This window comes from Dermochelys coriacea, chromosome 2 (genome assembly GCF_009764565.3).
Source record: "Dermochelys coriacea isolate rDerCor1 chromosome 2, rDerCor1.pri.v4, whole genome shotgun sequence".
In the NCBI taxonomy this organism is placed as follows: domain Eukaryota; kingdom Metazoa; phylum Chordata; order Testudines; family Dermochelyidae; genus Dermochelys; species Dermochelys coriacea.
The window spans coordinates 92,663,997-92,683,433 of NC_050069.1; the positions used below are offsets into that span (position 1 = coordinate 92,663,997).

The 19,437-nt window shown below is 39.5% G+C and overlaps 1 protein-coding gene across 1 annotated transcript in view; it reads left to right on the forward strand.

The window, feature by feature from the left end:
* IMPA2 (inositol monophosphatase 2) overlaps nt 1–19,437 on the forward strand; it is a 34,964-nt gene that overhangs the window by 5,240 nt on the left and 10,287 nt on the right. The window contains exons 2-7 of the mRNA XM_038388742.2: nt 4,040–4,173; nt 9,599–9,703; nt 10,980–11,025; nt 13,597–13,705; nt 17,467–17,575; nt 17,763–17,914. Coding sequence (XP_038244670.1) covers nt 4,040–4,173; nt 9,599–9,703; nt 10,980–11,025; nt 13,597–13,705; nt 17,467–17,575; nt 17,763–17,914 — 655 coding nt within the window. The remainder of the gene's footprint in view (nt 1–4,039; nt 4,174–9,598; nt 9,704–10,979; nt 11,026–13,596; nt 13,706–17,466; nt 17,576–17,762; nt 17,915–19,437) is intronic.

A 19,437-nucleotide genomic window follows, 5' to 3' on the forward strand; every position in this document is an offset into this window, starting at 1 on the left:
TTTTCACAACCCTGAGCAATGTAGTTAAGATGACCTAACTTTGTAGTGTAGACCAGCCCCAGACGTGAGGTCCTGAGAGAAAAATTAGGCAGTGTATATGTCTAGCATGTTAATGTTTCCATATGTTTTTAAACTGTAAAAAGAGAAAGCTGCCAGACAGAGAATTAGGTGTGCAATCCTGGCCCTAGTGAAGTCAGTGGCAAAACACCCATTGACTTCAGCAGGGCCAGGATTTCACCTTACGTGTTTTGTCTTTCTGTGACACTTTTAGGGTATCTTGTAGTGAAACATAGGCAGGCTGATTTTAAAGAATAATTTCATTTTGGGGAATTACACTTTTCGAAGTGTAATTTAGGGTTTGATTGTGCCATTAAGGCACAGCCCACTTTGGGGGGCATTGCAGAGCCATGCTGCCGGGAGGCACAATCCCTCCTGAAACTGGGGTGTGCCAGGCAAGTGCATACCATGCACCATCTCTTAGGAGGTTATATCATGATCCCCCCTCCACAGCCAGGCTGCTCTATGGTATGGAGGGAGATGGAGCCATGGCCCTGCCTCCTCTCCATTCTCTTTAGGATGACTTGAACCCCCAGAGATGCTAGGAGGGAACAGTCTGTCGTCCCCTACACTGACACCATGATTATGTCAGACTCTTAAGCATGCGCACCTTGCATCTTCACTTCTCTCTGCCCTTTGTGCAATCACACAAGGGCCAGGCTCAGTCTCCTCTTAGTTGTGCAATGAAGTGTTGATATATATACTTGTCTAAATTACTGGGCTGTTAGGTCAGCAACTAGGTATTCTCTGTCCTTCCATATAAAAAATAAACAGTTAGATTACAGTTTGTCCATATTTTAATGAGGATGATTAGTGTAATACTTGTATAGCCAATATATAATTGCTCATCTTGGTTGCCAGTTTCATTATACAATACTGAGGAAGGGGAAGATAAGCTATTTTTATTTCATTGACACTTTTTGTGGTCCCTGAATAGGTTGCACTTATCTGTCATAGCTCTTATCATCTTGAAGGACTCTTTTATGTAACTCCACACCTAATTTGGAAGACCAGCCAAATGCATTAGGCGATTATATTTGTCCATTTAAAATGTGTTTATATCAAGTGTTCTGTAAAGAGTCAAACCTAATGGGATTCTGTTGTACATACTCTGTATTTTTTTCACCATTTGGCCTGATTCTAATACTTTTACCCAGGTTTGAAGTACTTTACTCCACAAGTAGTCCCTCTGACTTCAGTGGACTGGTGGAAGGTACTATTCAGCATAAAGAATCTGGCCCAATATGAGATACATGATAAACTTAATTTTATGAAGAACAAATGCTGTTCTGTTTATAATGCAAAAAATGTAATCATGGTGAGCTAGGGTATGTCTACACTTTCAGTGCATCGAGGCTGTGTTGATCGATCCACCAGGGGTCATTTTAGGGGGTCTAGTGAAGACCCGCTAAATTGACCGCAGATCACTCTCTCGTTCACTCCGGTACTCCACTGGAACAAGAAGCATAAAGTAAGATGACGGGAGAGTTTCTCCATTGACCCAGCATGGTGTGGACACCATAATAAGTCAACTTAAGCTATGTTACTCCAGCTAATTTATTCACATAGCTGGAGTTGCATAACTTTGGTTGACTTAAACCCATAGTGTAGACCTGCCCCTAGTTTCTGACTTGGATTCCAGGTTCAAGTGAGTGAAATGGAGTAAGAAACCCTCTCTTTAGCTATTTATGCAGCCTACACAGACCTTGGATCTGTTGTCCATATAAGAGGAACACTGGGGATAGGCAGAAAACTGGCAGAACCTAGGCCACACCCCCATACACACACCCAACCCCTAGCCAGAGTCGTTTGAGCCCGTACAGATGGGGTAGTAATTTGCTGTTGGCACATCCCAGGAGCAAGGAGAAATCAGGAAAGGAATTGAGACTCAGAGGTGTGTCTAAGTCGGAAGGCCTCTTGGGGCAGACCAGTTTATGTACTTACTACTCCTTGCTCAGTCTACCCTGTGTTAAGAAAAAATAAAAAAAGTTTAATAACATCATACAAATGAGAACTCTTAATTCACTTGGCTGCCTTATGACTTTTTGGGGACATCATGTGAGTGGTAATTTAGGCCCTAATCCTGCAAGTACTTACCCATAATGGTAACTTTACACATGTGAGTGAGCCCATTGAATTTGGAATCGTTCACATGTGCACAGTTATTCACGTGTAAAGTTCTTACAAAGTTGGGGCCTTGATATCATGCGCACCCAAGGCACTAAGTTAGCTAAAGAGGTTCAATATCACCAGGAAAACAGTGTAGTATGTAAGGAAATAAAGGAGTTTTCTTCAGTAAACATTTTGCCATGTAGTAAATAATACAAAACCTTTTGTGTACCATCTTCAAAGGTAAAAATATTAATTAATCTTCAAACTCCTTTGTGAGCTAGGGAAGAAGTATAACTTTAATTTTACAGCTGATGAAACTGAGCCAGAGAGATAGTGGGACTTCCCTAGGCCACACAGCAAGACATGGTCCACATTATGTAAGGAGGGTCACTGTAACAGTTGAGAGTGTAAAAAGAAAAGGAGTACTTGTGGCACCTTAGAGACTAACAAACTTATTAGAGCATAAGCTAGCTCACGAAAGCTTATGCTCTAATAAATTTGTTAGTCTCTAAGGTGCCACAAGTACTCCTTTTCTTTTTGCGAATACAGACTAACACAGCTGCTACTCTGAAAGTTGAGAGTGTGAAACCCTTCAAATGTAGTAATTTTGCCCATGATAAACAAGTGGTAGAAACGTAATAGGAATTTGAAATTGCCTGGTTTCCTGTACCAAACATAGTACTGTAGAACAAACTGCCATTTGAATATAAATGGTTTTTCTTTAGGTAGGTTTAAAAATACTTGAATGCCAGAGTTTTGATTGAAGGATTTTAAAAAATATATGCCGCAGGAGGAGGTTGTGTTTAGAATATTGGTTGGATGTTGCTTTTTATTTTGTATAGTTATATATAAATCCAGCAATTACATTAATTTGTCTTTGCTATCACTGACTGTTTTGATGTCCTTTCTTAGATACTTCATAGTTGTCCTTGGTTAAAAAAATAAGTTAGCTGTTCCTCCAAGAGAAACATTGTCATCATGCCTCGTTTCATAATGTCTTGCCTTATGAAGTAAGAAGCAGAAAGAGGTGAAAGTAGGAAGAAGTTTGTCATTCATAATTTTCCCATTTGTGAATTTGCATCAAATTTACTTTAGTTTAGTATGGCTTTCAAGTTTTTTTTAAAACATAACGCCAACATTTAATAAAACCACAGAGCCCAGAGTTAGACTCTTAAGTCCATCTTTAGGCACTTAAATAAGTGGCCAGTTTTTGAAAGGTGCTGAGCACCCAGCAACTACCACCAATTTCACAGGGTGCTAAGCATTTTTTAAAATCAGGCCACCTATTTGGACTTAGGATCCTAACGCTAGACACCCATGTTTGAAAATCTTGGCCTAAATCTGATAAAACACTTCTTTTCAGAGCCGAACTAATATGGTTTACGTTTTTTGTCACTTTTTAAAATGTAAGAGGTGGGAGTTTTGTCCCTGTAGTTTATTTTTTTTTTAATATTGTATTTCCAATGGAGAGGAAAGAAAACTCCTGAGCCCCGATGATCCTCCTTTTTCCCCTGTGTCTCTCCCCTAATTTTTCCAACCCTTAATGTGCCCATCTGCTGCTATCCTTCTTGCTATACCTGTGGCTGCATCTCCTTCCAGAGCTTGTCGATGGCTTTCTTAAACTAGCTGGAGGGGTTGTTATGGAGAGATGCAAGGTGCTTCCTACCTTCGTTGCCTCAATAGTATTCACCACCCCTGAACAAACAGGATGGATTTTGAGTCCTAGAACTGGATCCCTTCCCTTGCATGGTAACATATTGATGTGTCAGTAGATTTCAGGGTCAGCAATGAACCTCATATGTAATATATTTTGTTAGTGTCTAGGGAAGGAATGTTAGAAATAAATCTGATGTGTATACTCCTCTTTCAGATTATTAAGAAAGCTCTTACAGAGGAAAAACGAGTGTCTACAAAAACATCTGCAGCTGATCTTGTGACAGAAACTGATAATTTTGTGGAAAATGTGATAATTTCTGCTCTGAAAGAGAAGTTTCCCTCCCACAGGTAAGTATCTCTAGAGAGAGAACTGCCCAGGACCTGTCCCATGCACAGGCCATGTATGTGACCATCTTTAAAAGGGAATTTATAAAATTCAGTCCCTAGATATCACATGACATCTGTACAAATTAATTTGCCTCCTAATAACTGAATTCAGTTTTAATACCATTTAGATATCACTTTGTTCTGGTCTCCATTGTTAAGAATTAATAAATGTCTTCAATTTAAGCAGATTGGATATTTTTATAAGCTTCCTTGCTTTAAAAATTTCAGTTCCAGATTCACTTTCATGTTGAAAATTACTTTGAGAAGGTACACATTATTTTTCATTATTGGCCACATAGTATTATTGCTCTGGATTAACTTGAGTCATCATCTGAGGTTTTTAATATTTTGGAATCTTTTTGGATTTAATTTAAATAGTAATATAACACTTTTGTCCCCAGTAAGGGTCTCCAAATTAAGCTTTCCTACTGATAGTTTAATTTATTCACACTCTGTATCTTTTTTTTTCTTCTGCAATATAATACTAAGAATATTTCAACAAATGGACATTCGAATCAATCTGCATTCAGTTATCACTACGGCCCCAGTCCTGCAAACATTCATGTGAATAATTTTGTTTTACTCACATGCATATATGTGTGCAGGATCGGGACTGAGTATAGCATTAAGTCACATTTAGCTCTTCTAGCATCTGATCCTGGAGGGTTCTCAGGTCAGAAAGAGTCAAGGAGGCTCAGCTCCTTGAAGCATCAGGCTCCTAGCCTATAGAAAATAAATGTTGTACAAGTTACTGCACAGGATTTAACTATAGGTCTTAAACATGAATTAAGGTATGTATTCCCCTGAGCTATTAAGGGCCATCTGAGAGTAACCCCCTACAAACAGAGGCCATAAAATGATACATTTTAGCATATTCACATTGAAATAAAGCATTATAAAACACGTCTTAAGATTGGCTTGACGCACACAATATATATATTTCCACATTTTACTTTAACCTATGAGGGTAAAATTCAGCCCTCTGCAGAGAGCCAATACAAGGCCTGTGTGCCACTTAAATCTACATAAACCCTCTACGTGTACTTTAAGTGGGTTTTAAATGGCACAAAGTGTGACGTGATCCCCTCGGGGTGCAATCTGGGACTGTGGGATCACTGTGCCCCCTTAACTCCCTCCAGCCTGCGCTGTCTTTCACAGTGCCTTGCTAGTGACCAGCAGCAAACCCCTCCAGGTGCTGTGATCACTTAGCACAACAGCATGTGGAGCCCCACGCTCAGCTGGATTGCATAAATGCTCCCAGAGCCACTCATGAATCACACAGAGAAAGACACCAGCCAGATTCCCCCCCCCTCCTCCAGCTCCCAGTACTGTGCCTCAGGAATATACCATCTAATTTATTTATTGGTTCACCACTTCAACAATGGAAAGTGGACATACACCAGCCTTTGTCAAGCCTGAGCAGATTTGCCTCCATACTTCATACCAACTCACTGGTAAAGATAAACAATTAAAATCAATCTTTTATAGTCAATAAATTTGTTTAAGTGATATTAAGTGATGGGCAAAAAGTCAGAGTTAGTTATCAAAATAAAATAAAACATAAGCACGCAGTCTAAACTCTCAACTCTATTAGACTGGGCAATGTCTCATTAAGCAGTTTTTCTCAGTCCACGGGATATTGCAGTCCTTAATATACAGGTTTGTTCCTTAAACCTGGGCCAATCTCCTCTGTTGGAGTCTTGTCTCCTTCTCAGTGTCTTAGTTGCTTGCAGCATAGGTGGGGGCAGGAAAAAAGGCCCAGTATGTGTCCACTCTGTGTGTTTTATAACCTCACTCTATATGCTTGGAGAACACAAGTCCAGGTGTGTCTGGGGGCATTGCTGAGTCTCTCCCAGTAAGGTTGAGCAATTCCCCTGGTGTGGCTTATGCAGGTGAGTCATTGCATTGTAGCTCCCTTGCTGGACAATGGCTCATGATGGGTTGGACGTTGGTTACTTTCCTTGCTGTTGCCTCTCGGGAGCTAATATCTGGCTGATTCCCCAATTTACAGCATGTTTTAGTGACAACCGTACAATACAATTCTCATAATTTCACATGCATTAATGATACACATATATGGATAGAGAAATGACTTTCAGCGGATCATAACCTTTCCCCCGATTCCCTACAAGGCATGGTTTATATGTAATATCACAATTATATTCAGGTGAGGATTATGGGGGGATTACAGGGCCCCCAAGGCACAGAACATCACACATAGGCCTTGCACTAGCCCTTTACATAGGGATGAATTTGTGTCAGATTCCAAAGAATTCAGCTAAAATGGAACATATTTAAAAACCTGATCCCATTGGTCATGTTGGTGTAAAGAGCATACTTAATGCAAAAATTACTGAAAAAATTATAGTCTAAGTACATCTTTCTAAATATCTGTTATGTGATCCAAAACTGTGGCAATACTACACAATTTAAGTGTATAATATTTGGTTGCAATTCTTAGGCAGTGCTGGGATTTACAAATATATTATTTGAGTAAGATTCCATCTAAAGTACTTCTTGTTGTGCTGTTGTCTGTTCTGTAATATGAGTTTTCTTTAATGATCTGCCAGAGGAAGCGTAGCATACAAGGCTCATGTAACATGAGCATAAAGTGTTAGAAGCATTTATGCTATTTAGAAGAGGAATAGCAGGGTCAAGGTCAACATAGACCCAGAAATGGAAGTCTCCAACACGATGACAGATTATTAACCCTTTACAGTCAACTTCCACTTTGAATTTGCCCATGCATTTTTCCTAGCTTCTGATTTCATGAGGTAACTCAGTGAATTAAGCTTTCTTTAAGACAGTTCGGTTTCTGTTTGTTATATTTTGGCCAGGGTTCATATTGAACCAAATGCATTTCAGTTTATAGAATATAGTCTTCTGTCTGTATAAAGGTCCATCTTGCAACATATGAGATACAGTAGTTAGGTACAAGGGTAAACAGCAAAGAAAAAAAATAAAATTGACTTCAGTACAGGTTTATGTGCTCTGTCTCTCCACTAGTCTGGCTTTCAGGGACATCCAACCAAGATTTTTAGATTTTTTTGTATTCCCCTATTCTTAAATTATTTTGGTTCAGGTACTTCTTAGTTTAAAAAGGAAATTCTAGTAGGGACAAACATTACCAGAGTTGTCACTGCAATCAGAGATATTTGTGATGTGGAAAAACAATGCATTCAGTGCACCAGCTAGTACCAAGAAGATTTCACAGAGGTAAAGGGAAAAATAGTGGAAAAGTTTGTTAAAAACTTATTTCTATGCTGGATGTCTCAATTTTCATTTTGCTTTACTGATTCTTTAAAAAGAAAAGGAGTACTTGTGGCTCCTTAGAGACTAACAAATTTATTTGAGCATAAGCTTTCGTGAGCTATGGCTGTAGCTCACGAAAGCTTATGCTCAAATAAATTTGTTAGTCTCTAAGGTGCCACAAGTACTTCTTTTCTTTTTGCGAATACTGACTAACACGGCTGCTACTCTGAAACCTTTAAAAATAAAGAATTTTATTTCAATATTTTCATGGATTTTAATCAGTGTTTTCTAGATGACAGATTTTTTTAACTTTCTTTTTCTAATGTAACAATATACATAGTGAAATGGTTTGGACTCTTCACAGAATGAGGCACTCATCATGTAGTTCTCCATTAATGACATTATTCTTACCACAAAGCAGTATCTTTCAATGCTATGTTATGCACTATGGGCTGATCCTGTTCCCATGGAAGTTAATGGGATTGTTACCATTTACTTCACTGGGTACAGGATCATACTATATGAGTCTGACCTTGCACCAGTGACATCAACGAGACTGAGATGGGCACGAGATCAGGCTCTGTTCCTGGACATTTATTTTTCCTGTGTTAAGTCCTTTTAAAATCAATGGTGCCAATAAACTTTTAGTTACAAAGGAACTTTCCTACATTACAAAAGTTTTGACAGTAAATACTACATATAACTGGTCTTATACAGCAAATATGTTTCTTTGCCTTCCTTTTCCCTCTCACCATGCTCTCTTCTCCCTCTGTCCCTTCCTATCAAAGCCCTGAGGGTCCTTTCTCTCCCTGCTATCACTCACTTCACTGCTCCAACCCTCTTTCTAGACCACCCACAAGGGCCTGAACTAGCCACCATCTTCCCAGCCAAAGAAGACTGTCACATCAGAGACAGCCATTGTCTCTCTTTAACATTGTTTACTCTCAAGTACTATGAATCTGTTCCCTCCCTTTCTCTCCACAAGGCAGAGTGCTGCTGCCATCACACCATTCCAATCCCCAGGGAGCCCAACGGGCAAGAGTTGAACATGCCCCATGCCGGCAGCTCCTCCCATGTGGCTGTATCGCCCCCAGCCCCAACCCCGTCCCTTCCATGCAGTTGTCTGCGTGACTGCGTCTCCTGTGTGGGGTCTTTACAGCCATCCCGGAGGACAGGACTGGGGGCAGTATAGCTGCACCGGAAGAGCTGCCAGCGCAGGATGCTGGCTCTTGGGAGCGGCAGCCCCATGTTCTTCTCCTTTTCCTGCTGCGGTTCCACGGATACCGATTTATATCTGCATCCACGGATATAAATTTGTATCCACTCAGAGCTCTACAAATATCTAAATGATTTTATGTGTACCCCTGGTTGTGAACCACTGATCTAGGGAAAGGCAAAGATATCTAAGGCAGGCAGGACAGATGCCAGAACTGGATGTACAATTCCCAGGAAAAGGAAAACCGAAAACCTATTAAAATAAATTATGACAGGACAGAAAATCAGCAGCTCAATCTGAAATTCAATGTGCTCTTGTAAATTTTCCTTTTTTTTTTTTTTTTTTAATTCTGTTGAATTACTCTGGGTCTTGTGAAGAGGAAAGTTCAGCTTTGTGAACTTTTTACTTCCTGATCTACTCTGCTATTACAAATTATGGTAGGAGTTCTAAGGCTGTATTATTTCCCGGTGAATTCACCTGCAAGGAATGGAGGGTACATTTGGCAGCCTGCATTACTTCCTGCTAGAAGTTGGTCTGAGCTGCCAAATTGCAATCCAGATCTAAACTTCTGCCAAAGTTGGGATTTCATTTTCAGATCCATCTCTGCATGCGTTACATGACTTTGAAGTATGTATCATTAACATATAGGGAGGGGGAACTAGAATGGGATTTTTTTTTAATATACCGTAAAAAATTTTCTGACCTATCTTTTTAGGACTTCTTTACAAAGTTTCTCTGAGTTGGTGGGTAGTGGTGGTGGGCTTTTTGTGTGGGGTTGTCGGTGGGTTTTTTGTTTTTTGTTTTTGTGGTTTTTTTGGTAACTAAACTTTAAAGATACATGACTGTAACAATAGTCCCCAAAAGCCAAGAAGGTGGAGTTGAGTTTTCTGAGCTTACTTTACTCCATGTCAAATATAGGTTTATTGGAGAAGAGTCCACTGCTGCTGGTTCAAAATGTGTCCTCACTGACAATCCTACCTGGATTATTGATCCCATTGATGGAACCTGCAATTTTGTGCACAGGTAAATTCAGTAACATGGAGAATTATTAAAATATAGTAACTCTTCAATTTCTCATAAATCCTTCTCTCCCCCCATTACTGAAACATATTTCATTGTGTTAAGTTTGCTCAATTTACACTTACCTATAGCATTATATTTACAAACTGAGGGGCTTTCCCTGAACAAGACCTGCAGGATCCATTCCAGTATCTTTTTATATCTGATGTAGTATTTGATACTCCTGGGAGAATTCTATGCCACTGTGCATGTGCAGAATTTATATCGCCAGCAGATTTCTTTGCTTCCCCACAGAAAAATGACTTTCTGATGGGGAAGCAAAGAGAAGCCACAAGAGCGGTCATACGACCCTCCCCAGCAGTAAGTTTTGGGTGCCCAGGGCAGCCGGTAGAGAAGTAAATCACTGTGGGGTAGGGGGTGGGACTGGGAAGGACCCAGGCTTCTACCCTGCACCGGGCTCAGCTGCTAGTCCCAGCTGGGCTGGGGAGGACAAGACTTCCACTTCCCCTGCACGGCATCTGGGGCCGGGTCAGACCTACCCCCAGATTTCTTCCCCGGCTGCAGAAAGCTCAGCAAACTGCCCCCCCCCCCGCGCTTCCTGCACCTATCGCTCCTCAGCTTCAGGGGAAGGGATCCCTGTATAGGGAGCTGCTCCCCCATCCACCAAATCCCTGTGCATCAAGACCCCCTCATCATCAGACACTCCCGCTGAGCCTTGCCCCCCACACTCAGAACCCACCCTGCTGAGCGCCACTCCCCCTGCACCTGGACCACCCTGATGAGCTATCCGCACCCGGACCCCACCCCAACCAGCTGCAAGACAGAAGGAAGCATAACAGGTTTCATTTATTGTTGACCTCAGGTACAAAGTTTCTCCCTAATTACTATCTGCAAAGTGTTCTGAGATCATTGGATGAAACATACTCTAAGTATAAATTATTATTTATTACAATAATAATATTTTGATATCAAGTTATTTATTTACCCTAAGGGGAAAAATCACTAAAATTTCAAATATATGTTTAATATACACAGCCTATTTATGTTTTCATAAATTTATTTTTTTAACTTTTTGAAATATTAGTTTTAATTAAAAAAAGAATTGACAAAGTACAAGGGACAGTCTTGGGTGGAAACAGAGGGAAGATATAATGTAGATTGTTTTTACTTGAGTAAAATTATAGTGCTCTCTGTGGGTTTTGTTGCTGCTGGGAGTTGCGGAATTTGCATGTTTAGAGAGATTATTCATGAATAGTACTTTCTTTCTTATTTTCCACAGGTTTCCAACAGTGGCAGTTAGCATTGGATTTGCTGTTAACCAAGAGGTATAAAATGTGTTCTGAGAGTTGGTAACCTGAGATCCAGCTACAAACCTCAGAGCCGTGTAGGAACTAAAAAATTAATACAAAGGCTCTTTCCATGCAATTGATATTTGTTTGGTCACACCACACCAAAATAACACCCTAATCCTGCAAACCTTTACTCCTGCAGGTAGTCCCATGTTAATTGGATGTATATATTATTAAAAAGGGACTATTGATGTAAGAGTTAATAAAGTCAGGCACTAATAAGTTATGTTTAAATTGTGACTAAGCATCTCTATATTTATCTTCTACTGTTCTCTTGTTATTATGCTGATTCCTATTGCTTTAAAGTTGTTAGCAACCTCCGTGACTCTCAGACAGTTGTTGATATATAGTATATAGTAGGTTTCAGAGTAGCAGCCGTGTTAGTCTGTATTCGCAAAAAGAAAAGGATTACTTGTGGCACCTTAGAGACTAACACATTTATTTGAGCATAAGCTTTCGTGAGCTACAGCTCACTTCATCAGATGCTCACGAAAGCTTATGCTCAAATAAATGTTAGTCTCTAAGGTGCCACAAGTCCTCCTTTTCTTTTTGAGTACATAGTAGGATTACTTTCTGTGATACGTGCAAAGTTATGGTTTGGATTCCCTTAATCTGCCTTTGTGTGCTTTTGAGGTGCAGTAAATTTAATATTGTTCCATGTACCTTCATAAGAGGCTGTCCATAGAAAAACAAAGAACCTGGCCTTGGTGCTTGGGAATACTGTTCTTTTTAAGTTTCTGGTCTAGTTCTGGCCATTAATTTTGGAGATGTTTGTACAGCTACTGTAGTTTTACAGTTTGATTTATAAAATAAAAGTAGCTATTTTTAAATAGTTATTCACACTATTGTAAAATGTGCCTCTTGGGCCTTTGCATTTACATGCATTGACGTGCCGTTAGCTCCCATTGAAGCCAACAGGAATTTTATGTGTGCAAGGAATGCAGTGATTCAGGCAAATTCAGCGGCCTAATTTTCAGATGAGATGAGGACGAGCAACTCCCTTTGGTTTGAACAGTATAGTACTGTATGTGTATCTAGATTGACTGCAGCTTGCCTTTAAAAACATAGCAACTGTAAAGACACGCTTTAGTGCCATTTCAAAGATTATTCCTTCCCAAATGTTTCCAAATATTGCATATAATTACAAAACAGCTTTCTTTAGTATTTATTTATTTTCTATAGCACCCATCATGCTTTAGATGCTGCTAAAACAAAAAACAATCATATTAAATTTCACCATCCATTGTAGTAAAAAAAACAGGCAAAAGTAAAATAATAACTCAATAAAGGAGCCAAAATGGGCATAGGTGAACTGACCTGAATAGAAAGATCTAGCCTCAAGCCCTGAATACTGCTAAAGAGAGATTCTTGTGGATATCTTCAGACCTGGAGTTCCATATATAGGAACCCTGAACCAAGAAGAGTCTGGCTCCAGAATGAATGCAAGGAAAACCCATTCCCTGTGAGCTATCTTTGAGGACTATTGGGTGAGAGGTGGTCACTCAGGTAGCATGGGTCACTCAAGTAACATGGTTGCAGCAAGGGACTGGGAGTCTAGAAGATCTGAGTCCTATTACTGACTCTTCTACAAACTTCTTCTGGGCAAGTCACGTAACTTCTCTACATCAGTTTCTCTATGAGTAAAATGTAGATAATATTTTATCTCATAGTAATGATGTGAGGATTGATTCATTAATGTATGTAAAGTGTTTTAAGATCTTCTGATGGAAGGTACTATAGTTAAGCAAAATATTAGGTACTTTGGGCTTGGTTTATTAAAACTCCAATTGTGAACCCCTTATTCCCATTTGTAAGCAAGTGCTCGCACAAATAGTTCAGTGTTGCCAACTCTCATAATTTTATCATGAGTCTCGTGATATTTGGTGTTTTTCTTCAAGCCCCAGCTCCTGGAGTCGGGTGATTTCACGAGAATCTCAGTGTTCATTTAAAAGACCAGTTAGCTTCTAGCCTTCATGATTGCAGAGAAAAAGTCAAAGATGACTTGAGTGCACCTCAAGGGCTCAAAAGATGGAAGGCAAGTGAAATGTACTATGACATGCAAACTATGTATTTTTTAAAAAAACTGCCTGATTTGTAAGCCAATCTCATGTGTTTTGGAGGCCTGAGTCATGAATTTGAGATGATTGAGGTTGGCAATATTAATAGCCCCAGTGAAGTCAATGGGCCTATTCATGTGAGTTACTGCTCACCAATGGGAGTAAAGTGTTCAGAATCTGGCCCTGGGCGATTTACATATTCATAATAACTCCTTGAATTGCATTTCAGAGTAACTTTTTATTGCATTCTAATAGTGTGCGTACGAATGAACTGTGAATAGATGGAATTAATATCTCTTTCTAAACTGAATTTTATATGTTGTGTATCTAAAACGTCAGTGTAACAGTAAAATTATTTATTAGCAGTGGCATAATCTTTGATTATATAGCTAATTAGAATAATTTTGATCTTTCTGCCATTAATAGTTGTTTATACTTGTGATAAGTAATTTGAGTTGCATTCATTTCTTTCCCTTTCAAAATCTTAAAGCTTGAATTTGGTGTAATTTACCATTGCACTGAAGAACGATTATATACTGGTAGAAGAGGTCAAGGGGCATTTTGTAATGAAAAAAGGCTTCAGGTATCAAAAGAGACAGGTTGGTCTAGATTTTTCTTAGAACTCTAAAATAAATATGTTGAATTTCAGAGTTGATACTAATCCTAAATGGAAATTATTATCCTGATCTAAAGTATCTTTCCTGCATTATAACGGTGCTTTTTCTGGAAACATAAGGATGTTCCCAAATTTCTGTTTAAAATATTCTGCTTTATGTGAATTACTATTAAATGGTCCTAAAATATTTTGCAGTTTCCACACAAATTGATCGGTATTGATCCAAAACCACTCCTTTAAGATAAAGAAATAGGATTAAACTCACCACTATACCATGCCTTCTGTACACTGGTGTTACTCCTGGGATGCAAAGTACAGCTGGAATGGTGAATCAGGCCCACATTATTATGGCATCTGTCATTCACTTATTTTCAGATGACTTGATGGTGCCATATACTGCATCTTGTTTGTAAATACGTATGCCAGTAGTAAATAGAATTAATGGATGCATACATTATACTTATTTAAAAATAACGTGCTGTGATGCGTGTGAGAGGTCTGTTTCATCATACAATTAGTTAGAACACTTAATCCATACTGTATTGGGATTTATTACTGTTAACCTAATAAAGTGATTCTGCATTTGCCTAGTTATAATAGTTAAGCTCAATCAAATGCACATAAAGACAAGAAGTTTTCTTTTAACAAATCCAATGCAGAAGATAAGACAGCATTAATTAGCAGATAGAAGCAAGCAGATGTCACAGAGCTGTATCTTTGTACCCCAGAAATGATAAAAATTACACTAGAAAAATAGTTTGGTGCAGACTGAAATCATAGTAAATTAAAGCAATTTAATGTACAGATTAGATATGGGTCCAGACCAACCCTGGATGACGAGAACTTCCCTGATAGTTGGAAAAATTTGGATCCAGATCCAGACTTTGTATCTTGGACCAGTCTTTAGTGGGCCAGGTTTATTTATCTGGAGAAAGAGAGTACAGATGGTACACTTCTCCCCCACAGGAGCAGCTCTGCCTGAGGGAGGACATTTATCCCTGAATAGGTGTCCATGATCCTACCCTAGCCACCCTTCCAAAAGTTTTCTGTCAGGGGAGGGAAGTTCTAAAATACAGCCCATGTTCCACAAGAATCCCCTGGGCAAAGAATCTCCCAACTCCCCTACATTCTTCATAAACTGGCCCCATTCACTTTTATGTCCAAATGGTGGTGGGCCTTCAGCTGAGCAAAGGGTGTGGGAGACTTGCACCACTTTGTCCCGATTCCCTGTGGACTTTCTGCTAATGTGGGAGTCCAGAACGTAACGGGAGGGTCAGATCCCATATTGTTTAAGATGCTTTATAATTTTTTCTCTTTTGAGATGTACTCATTTGTGGGGGTGGATTTTGAACAGGGAAGATGGAGAATATTTGAATTGATTTTTATGGTGTTTAAATGTAGCCTGTTTACAGTTGTTCTTGTCCACTAAAGATTTTGACTTCAATAGAATGAACTACCTCTGGAGTACAAGATGTTTCTCTTTGCTGGCTTCTGGAATTTGTGGCGTTTAGGCTGCTATGTTACCGCATGCTTTTGTTTCAGGAAATGTATTTTCTATTAAAAATGTTGATATACAGTATAAAATTAGATTAATGTTAGCTATGTTCAGCATTTAACAATTCAGAACTAAAGAGAATCACATTTTGGTGATGACAGAATTTTGAAAAGGTTATGTCACAGTAAGAAAACAGAGCTGTGGTCTGGGATATCCGTCACTCACAGATTTAAATAATCGTAATGAAGGAACATCCCAAAGATATAAAATTCCCTTTGTCAAACGTTGTCACAGTTTAAAGTCAGGCCTGACCTTAAGATACCGTAAATGACAGGGTTTTGGGGTTTTTTGTTGGTTTTTTTTGGTCTCCACTCTGCCCCCTTCAGTAAGCAAAAATGTTGGTCCCTGGTCTCTTTTCCTCCCACATTTATCCAGGTCACTGTCATCTCTCTTCTACCAACCCTCCCTATTTCTCTTCCTTTCATCAGGGTGGAGAACTTGTCTTCTGGTCAGCTGTCTCCTCTAGTTTGCATTCCTGAAGACACCTTGTATCTTTTCACTAGATGATCTCTTCCCTAAATTCAATTCCACCCTATGCCTTAAGCCCCAACCCTCCTCAAAGCATTTCAGTCTTTAAATCCAATTAGTAAATTAGCATAACTTTGACTAAGTATTAGGAAATGTTTGTTTATTCATCAGGAACACGTTTATAATAGTTTTCACAGTTCCATAGAATAGTTATTTTTGTTATGACCGAGGTGTACTTGGCATGAATGCATGGTGTTAATAATAATGTCTGTAGTAAGGCATGCATTCAATGTGCCATAATTGTAAACATTGAATGTATTATGCAGAAGACCAAAGGCGGATTACTTTCAACCTCCAGAAATTTCCAGTTATGGCAAAGTAATGCATGCCCTGCATTGTATCCCTATAGTTTTAAAGTTGAACTGTGCTTCTATACTTTAATGTAATGTTTTAAAAAATGGTTATGAAGTCTGTGTTTCTGCAGTTATGTTTGTGATATCCTGTGACTGTTTTATTCTAATTACATGTATATATTACTCATCCATTTCTAATCAGCTTGCTTGAATCCATAATGCCCTTTTACATTCGTACGTCACCAATACCTGGCATGTCAATTTAATTACAAGACTTCTCAGGCCACACTAATTTGTTTAGGAAATACCACTCAGTAGCACCACACAGCATTTGGTCCACTATCCCTACTTAATGACAGGTTTCAGAGTAGCAGCCGATTTAGTCTGTATTCGCAAAAAGAAAAGGAGTACTTGTGGCACCTTAGAGACTAACAAATTTGTTTGAGCATAAGCTTTCATGAGCTACAGCTCACTTCAATGGATGCATTCAGTGGAAAATACAGTGGGGAGATTTATGTACATAGAGAACATGAAATAATGGGTAAATCATTTGGAAGGAATATTGTATATACTTCTTAAAATAATACATATATTGTAGGCCTGAATGTGACCTCACCTGATCTAATACCCATTGAACTCAATGTGAATCTTTCCTTTGGCTTTAAGAGTCTTTGGCTTTGATTAGGCCCCTATACTGCTGTAAATCAGAAGTTACTGAATTAAACACAATAGAAAAGGAAAAACTAGTGCTGCAAAAATTAATTCAGAATTAGACCTACTGACTTTTTTTATATAGAATAACTGGTAAATATATTGATACTTGCACATTTGTGACTTTTGTAGTCTTTCCAGTGTCCCAATGTAAAAGGGGGTAGTTATTGCAAGATAAATGGAGTTTGGTGGATATATTTAATTGATCTTTACTTATCATACACCTAGCTTTGTCTAATTACAATGAACAGTCTTATCCAAGAGATCAAAGTTCCCTGTTCAGGAAGCATTCTGCTTTAAAATACAATTAATTTACAGTGGAATGCATAGATCTTATGTCAATTACTTTTAGCTGACTGCTAAAAGTTTCTGAGATCACCAAAGGCTGACTGGTCAATGAAGGAAAAATTCCATGGGAACAAAGGAAACGCATAGAAACTGCAGTTTTGTTCTTATTCTTCCTTCCCTTCTTTTACCAAATAAGTATTTTTAGATAACCCAACGGTATGAGCAGTTCAGTCTTGTTACAGTCATTTTAGACAAAAGCAGTTTCTCTTCCTGAGAAAGAATATGAAAAGAAGAACATAATGTGGAGAAATTGTCAAGACCTACTTTGAAAGGCTGTTGAGTTAATAGAAACAACTGTCTACATTGCAGATAAGTCGAAGGCCTTGATCTTAACAGAAATTGGTCCAAAACGTGACCCTGAGACTTTGAAATTGTTCCTCGGTAACATGGAGAGCTTACTCAAAGCCCAAGTACATGGGTAAGGTTTTTAAGAAAAAAATTTATTATGTTAAAAATCATAAACATTCTCAACTTTCTAAAATTCCAAGCAGAATGTTATTCTACTTAAATCAAATGTGATGCATATTGAACCCTGTTAATAAATACCTGGGTTGAAATAAAAGCAGTTTTCCTCCTTTCATTCTTTTATACCTCTCTGCTTCTAGGATCCGTGTAATTGGAAGTGCTACCTTGGCTCTGTGCCATCTAGCATCTGGTGCTGCAGATGCATATTACCAGTTTGGTTTACATTGCTGGGACTTGGCAGCAGCTACTGTCATTATTAGAGAGGCAGGTGGTATTGTGATAGATACTTCAGGTGAGTAAAGTATGCTGTTTTGGAGCAGGGACTGTGTCTTCATGTTTGGAAAGTACATAATAAGCACTACTACAATCTAAATAATTGTCACATTCAGTTTTTTTCAATCACCTTTCATAGCCTCTGAGGGGTGAGGCAGATAAATGTTCAGATGATTAGCCTTTCTAGTTTGGACTGTATTCTTCTTTTTTACTTCCCCATCTTTGTCTAATCCATCTGTGTACTTGCACGGTTCTCATTTCAATATGATCCGAATATCTCCCAACTATTTGAAACGGAAATAATTTTAATCTCTGTCTTCCTTCCCACTGGTAGGAGAAAAGGCTTGATTTGTATATGGGTGAGAAGGGAAAAGGTTTTGTGTGTTTATGTAAGAAGAAACTGAGGGAAAACTAAGATGAATAATTGGGTTTTGCATTTAGTTCTGAAAGTGGAGGATCAGTACAGTCAAGTCAGGGGCTGATAGGATGGGGCATGATTTTCTGGCCAGCTGAAGATAGAGGGTGGTGGGTTTTCCACCAGCACTATAAGAGCTGCGAGGCCGAGGACCAACATAAAAACAAGAGTGGATATTCTTGAGAGGGGGGGTTTTACAGAGAAGACTAGTTCTATAGAGCAGTTCTGTCTTCCTACCAGCATCACCCAAGCCTTTCCTGGGTTCACTTTTTGCTATCTGAGCTTCATCCAGGAGGTAATTTCAGTTAGATATTCAGAAAGCTGTCCCCTGACTGCCCTAACTCCTATCCACACCCCTGCCCCCTGACAGGCCCCCCCGGGACTCCCACGCCTATCCAACCTTCCCTGTCCCCTGAACAGCCCCCCCAGAACCTCCACCTCATCCAACTGCCCCCTGTCCCCTCTCTGCCCCCCCAGGACTCCCTGCCCCTTATCCAACCTCCCGCCCCCTTACCATGCAGCTCAGAGCAGCAGGATCTTGCAGCCCTGCCACCTGGCCAGAGCCAGCAGCACTGCCCACGTGATGGCGTGGCTACAGGGGAGGGGGAACAGTAGGGGAGGGGCCGGGGACTAACCTCCCTTTTTTGCCAGCTCTCTCGTAGCCTGCTTGGAAAAGGAAGCTTAGATGCTGAGCAGTAGCCTTCAAGTTCTCTGGAATTGCATGATAGTTTTTAAATTCTGGTTGGACTATTGCATGTTTGGGAGTGGATGGTAGAATCCCCTCAAAAGGAGATGTTAACAGCCTGTTGCCAGGGTTTCTTCCTGGTGTTCTCTTTTCTTTACCATCCAGGAATGGCAGGGGAAAGAGTCACAAGGGGGTGAGGGGCATGGACATGATTGTGATTCTGTCAGTCTACTATAATTACTTCTCGCATGAATAGGCAGAATGCTTGGGAAGAGGATTCTGTGTTTCTAGTCCTGTTCTTACCTTCTTGTTCTTGATGGCCTCGGAGGGTATACTGCACAACTGTGATCTAATTCCGTGCCGTGGGAGGTGCTGTGTTCTGGCATTGGGTGGAGACATATGGGTATATGTAGAGATTCACAATCTAGAAAAATTGTGCAAG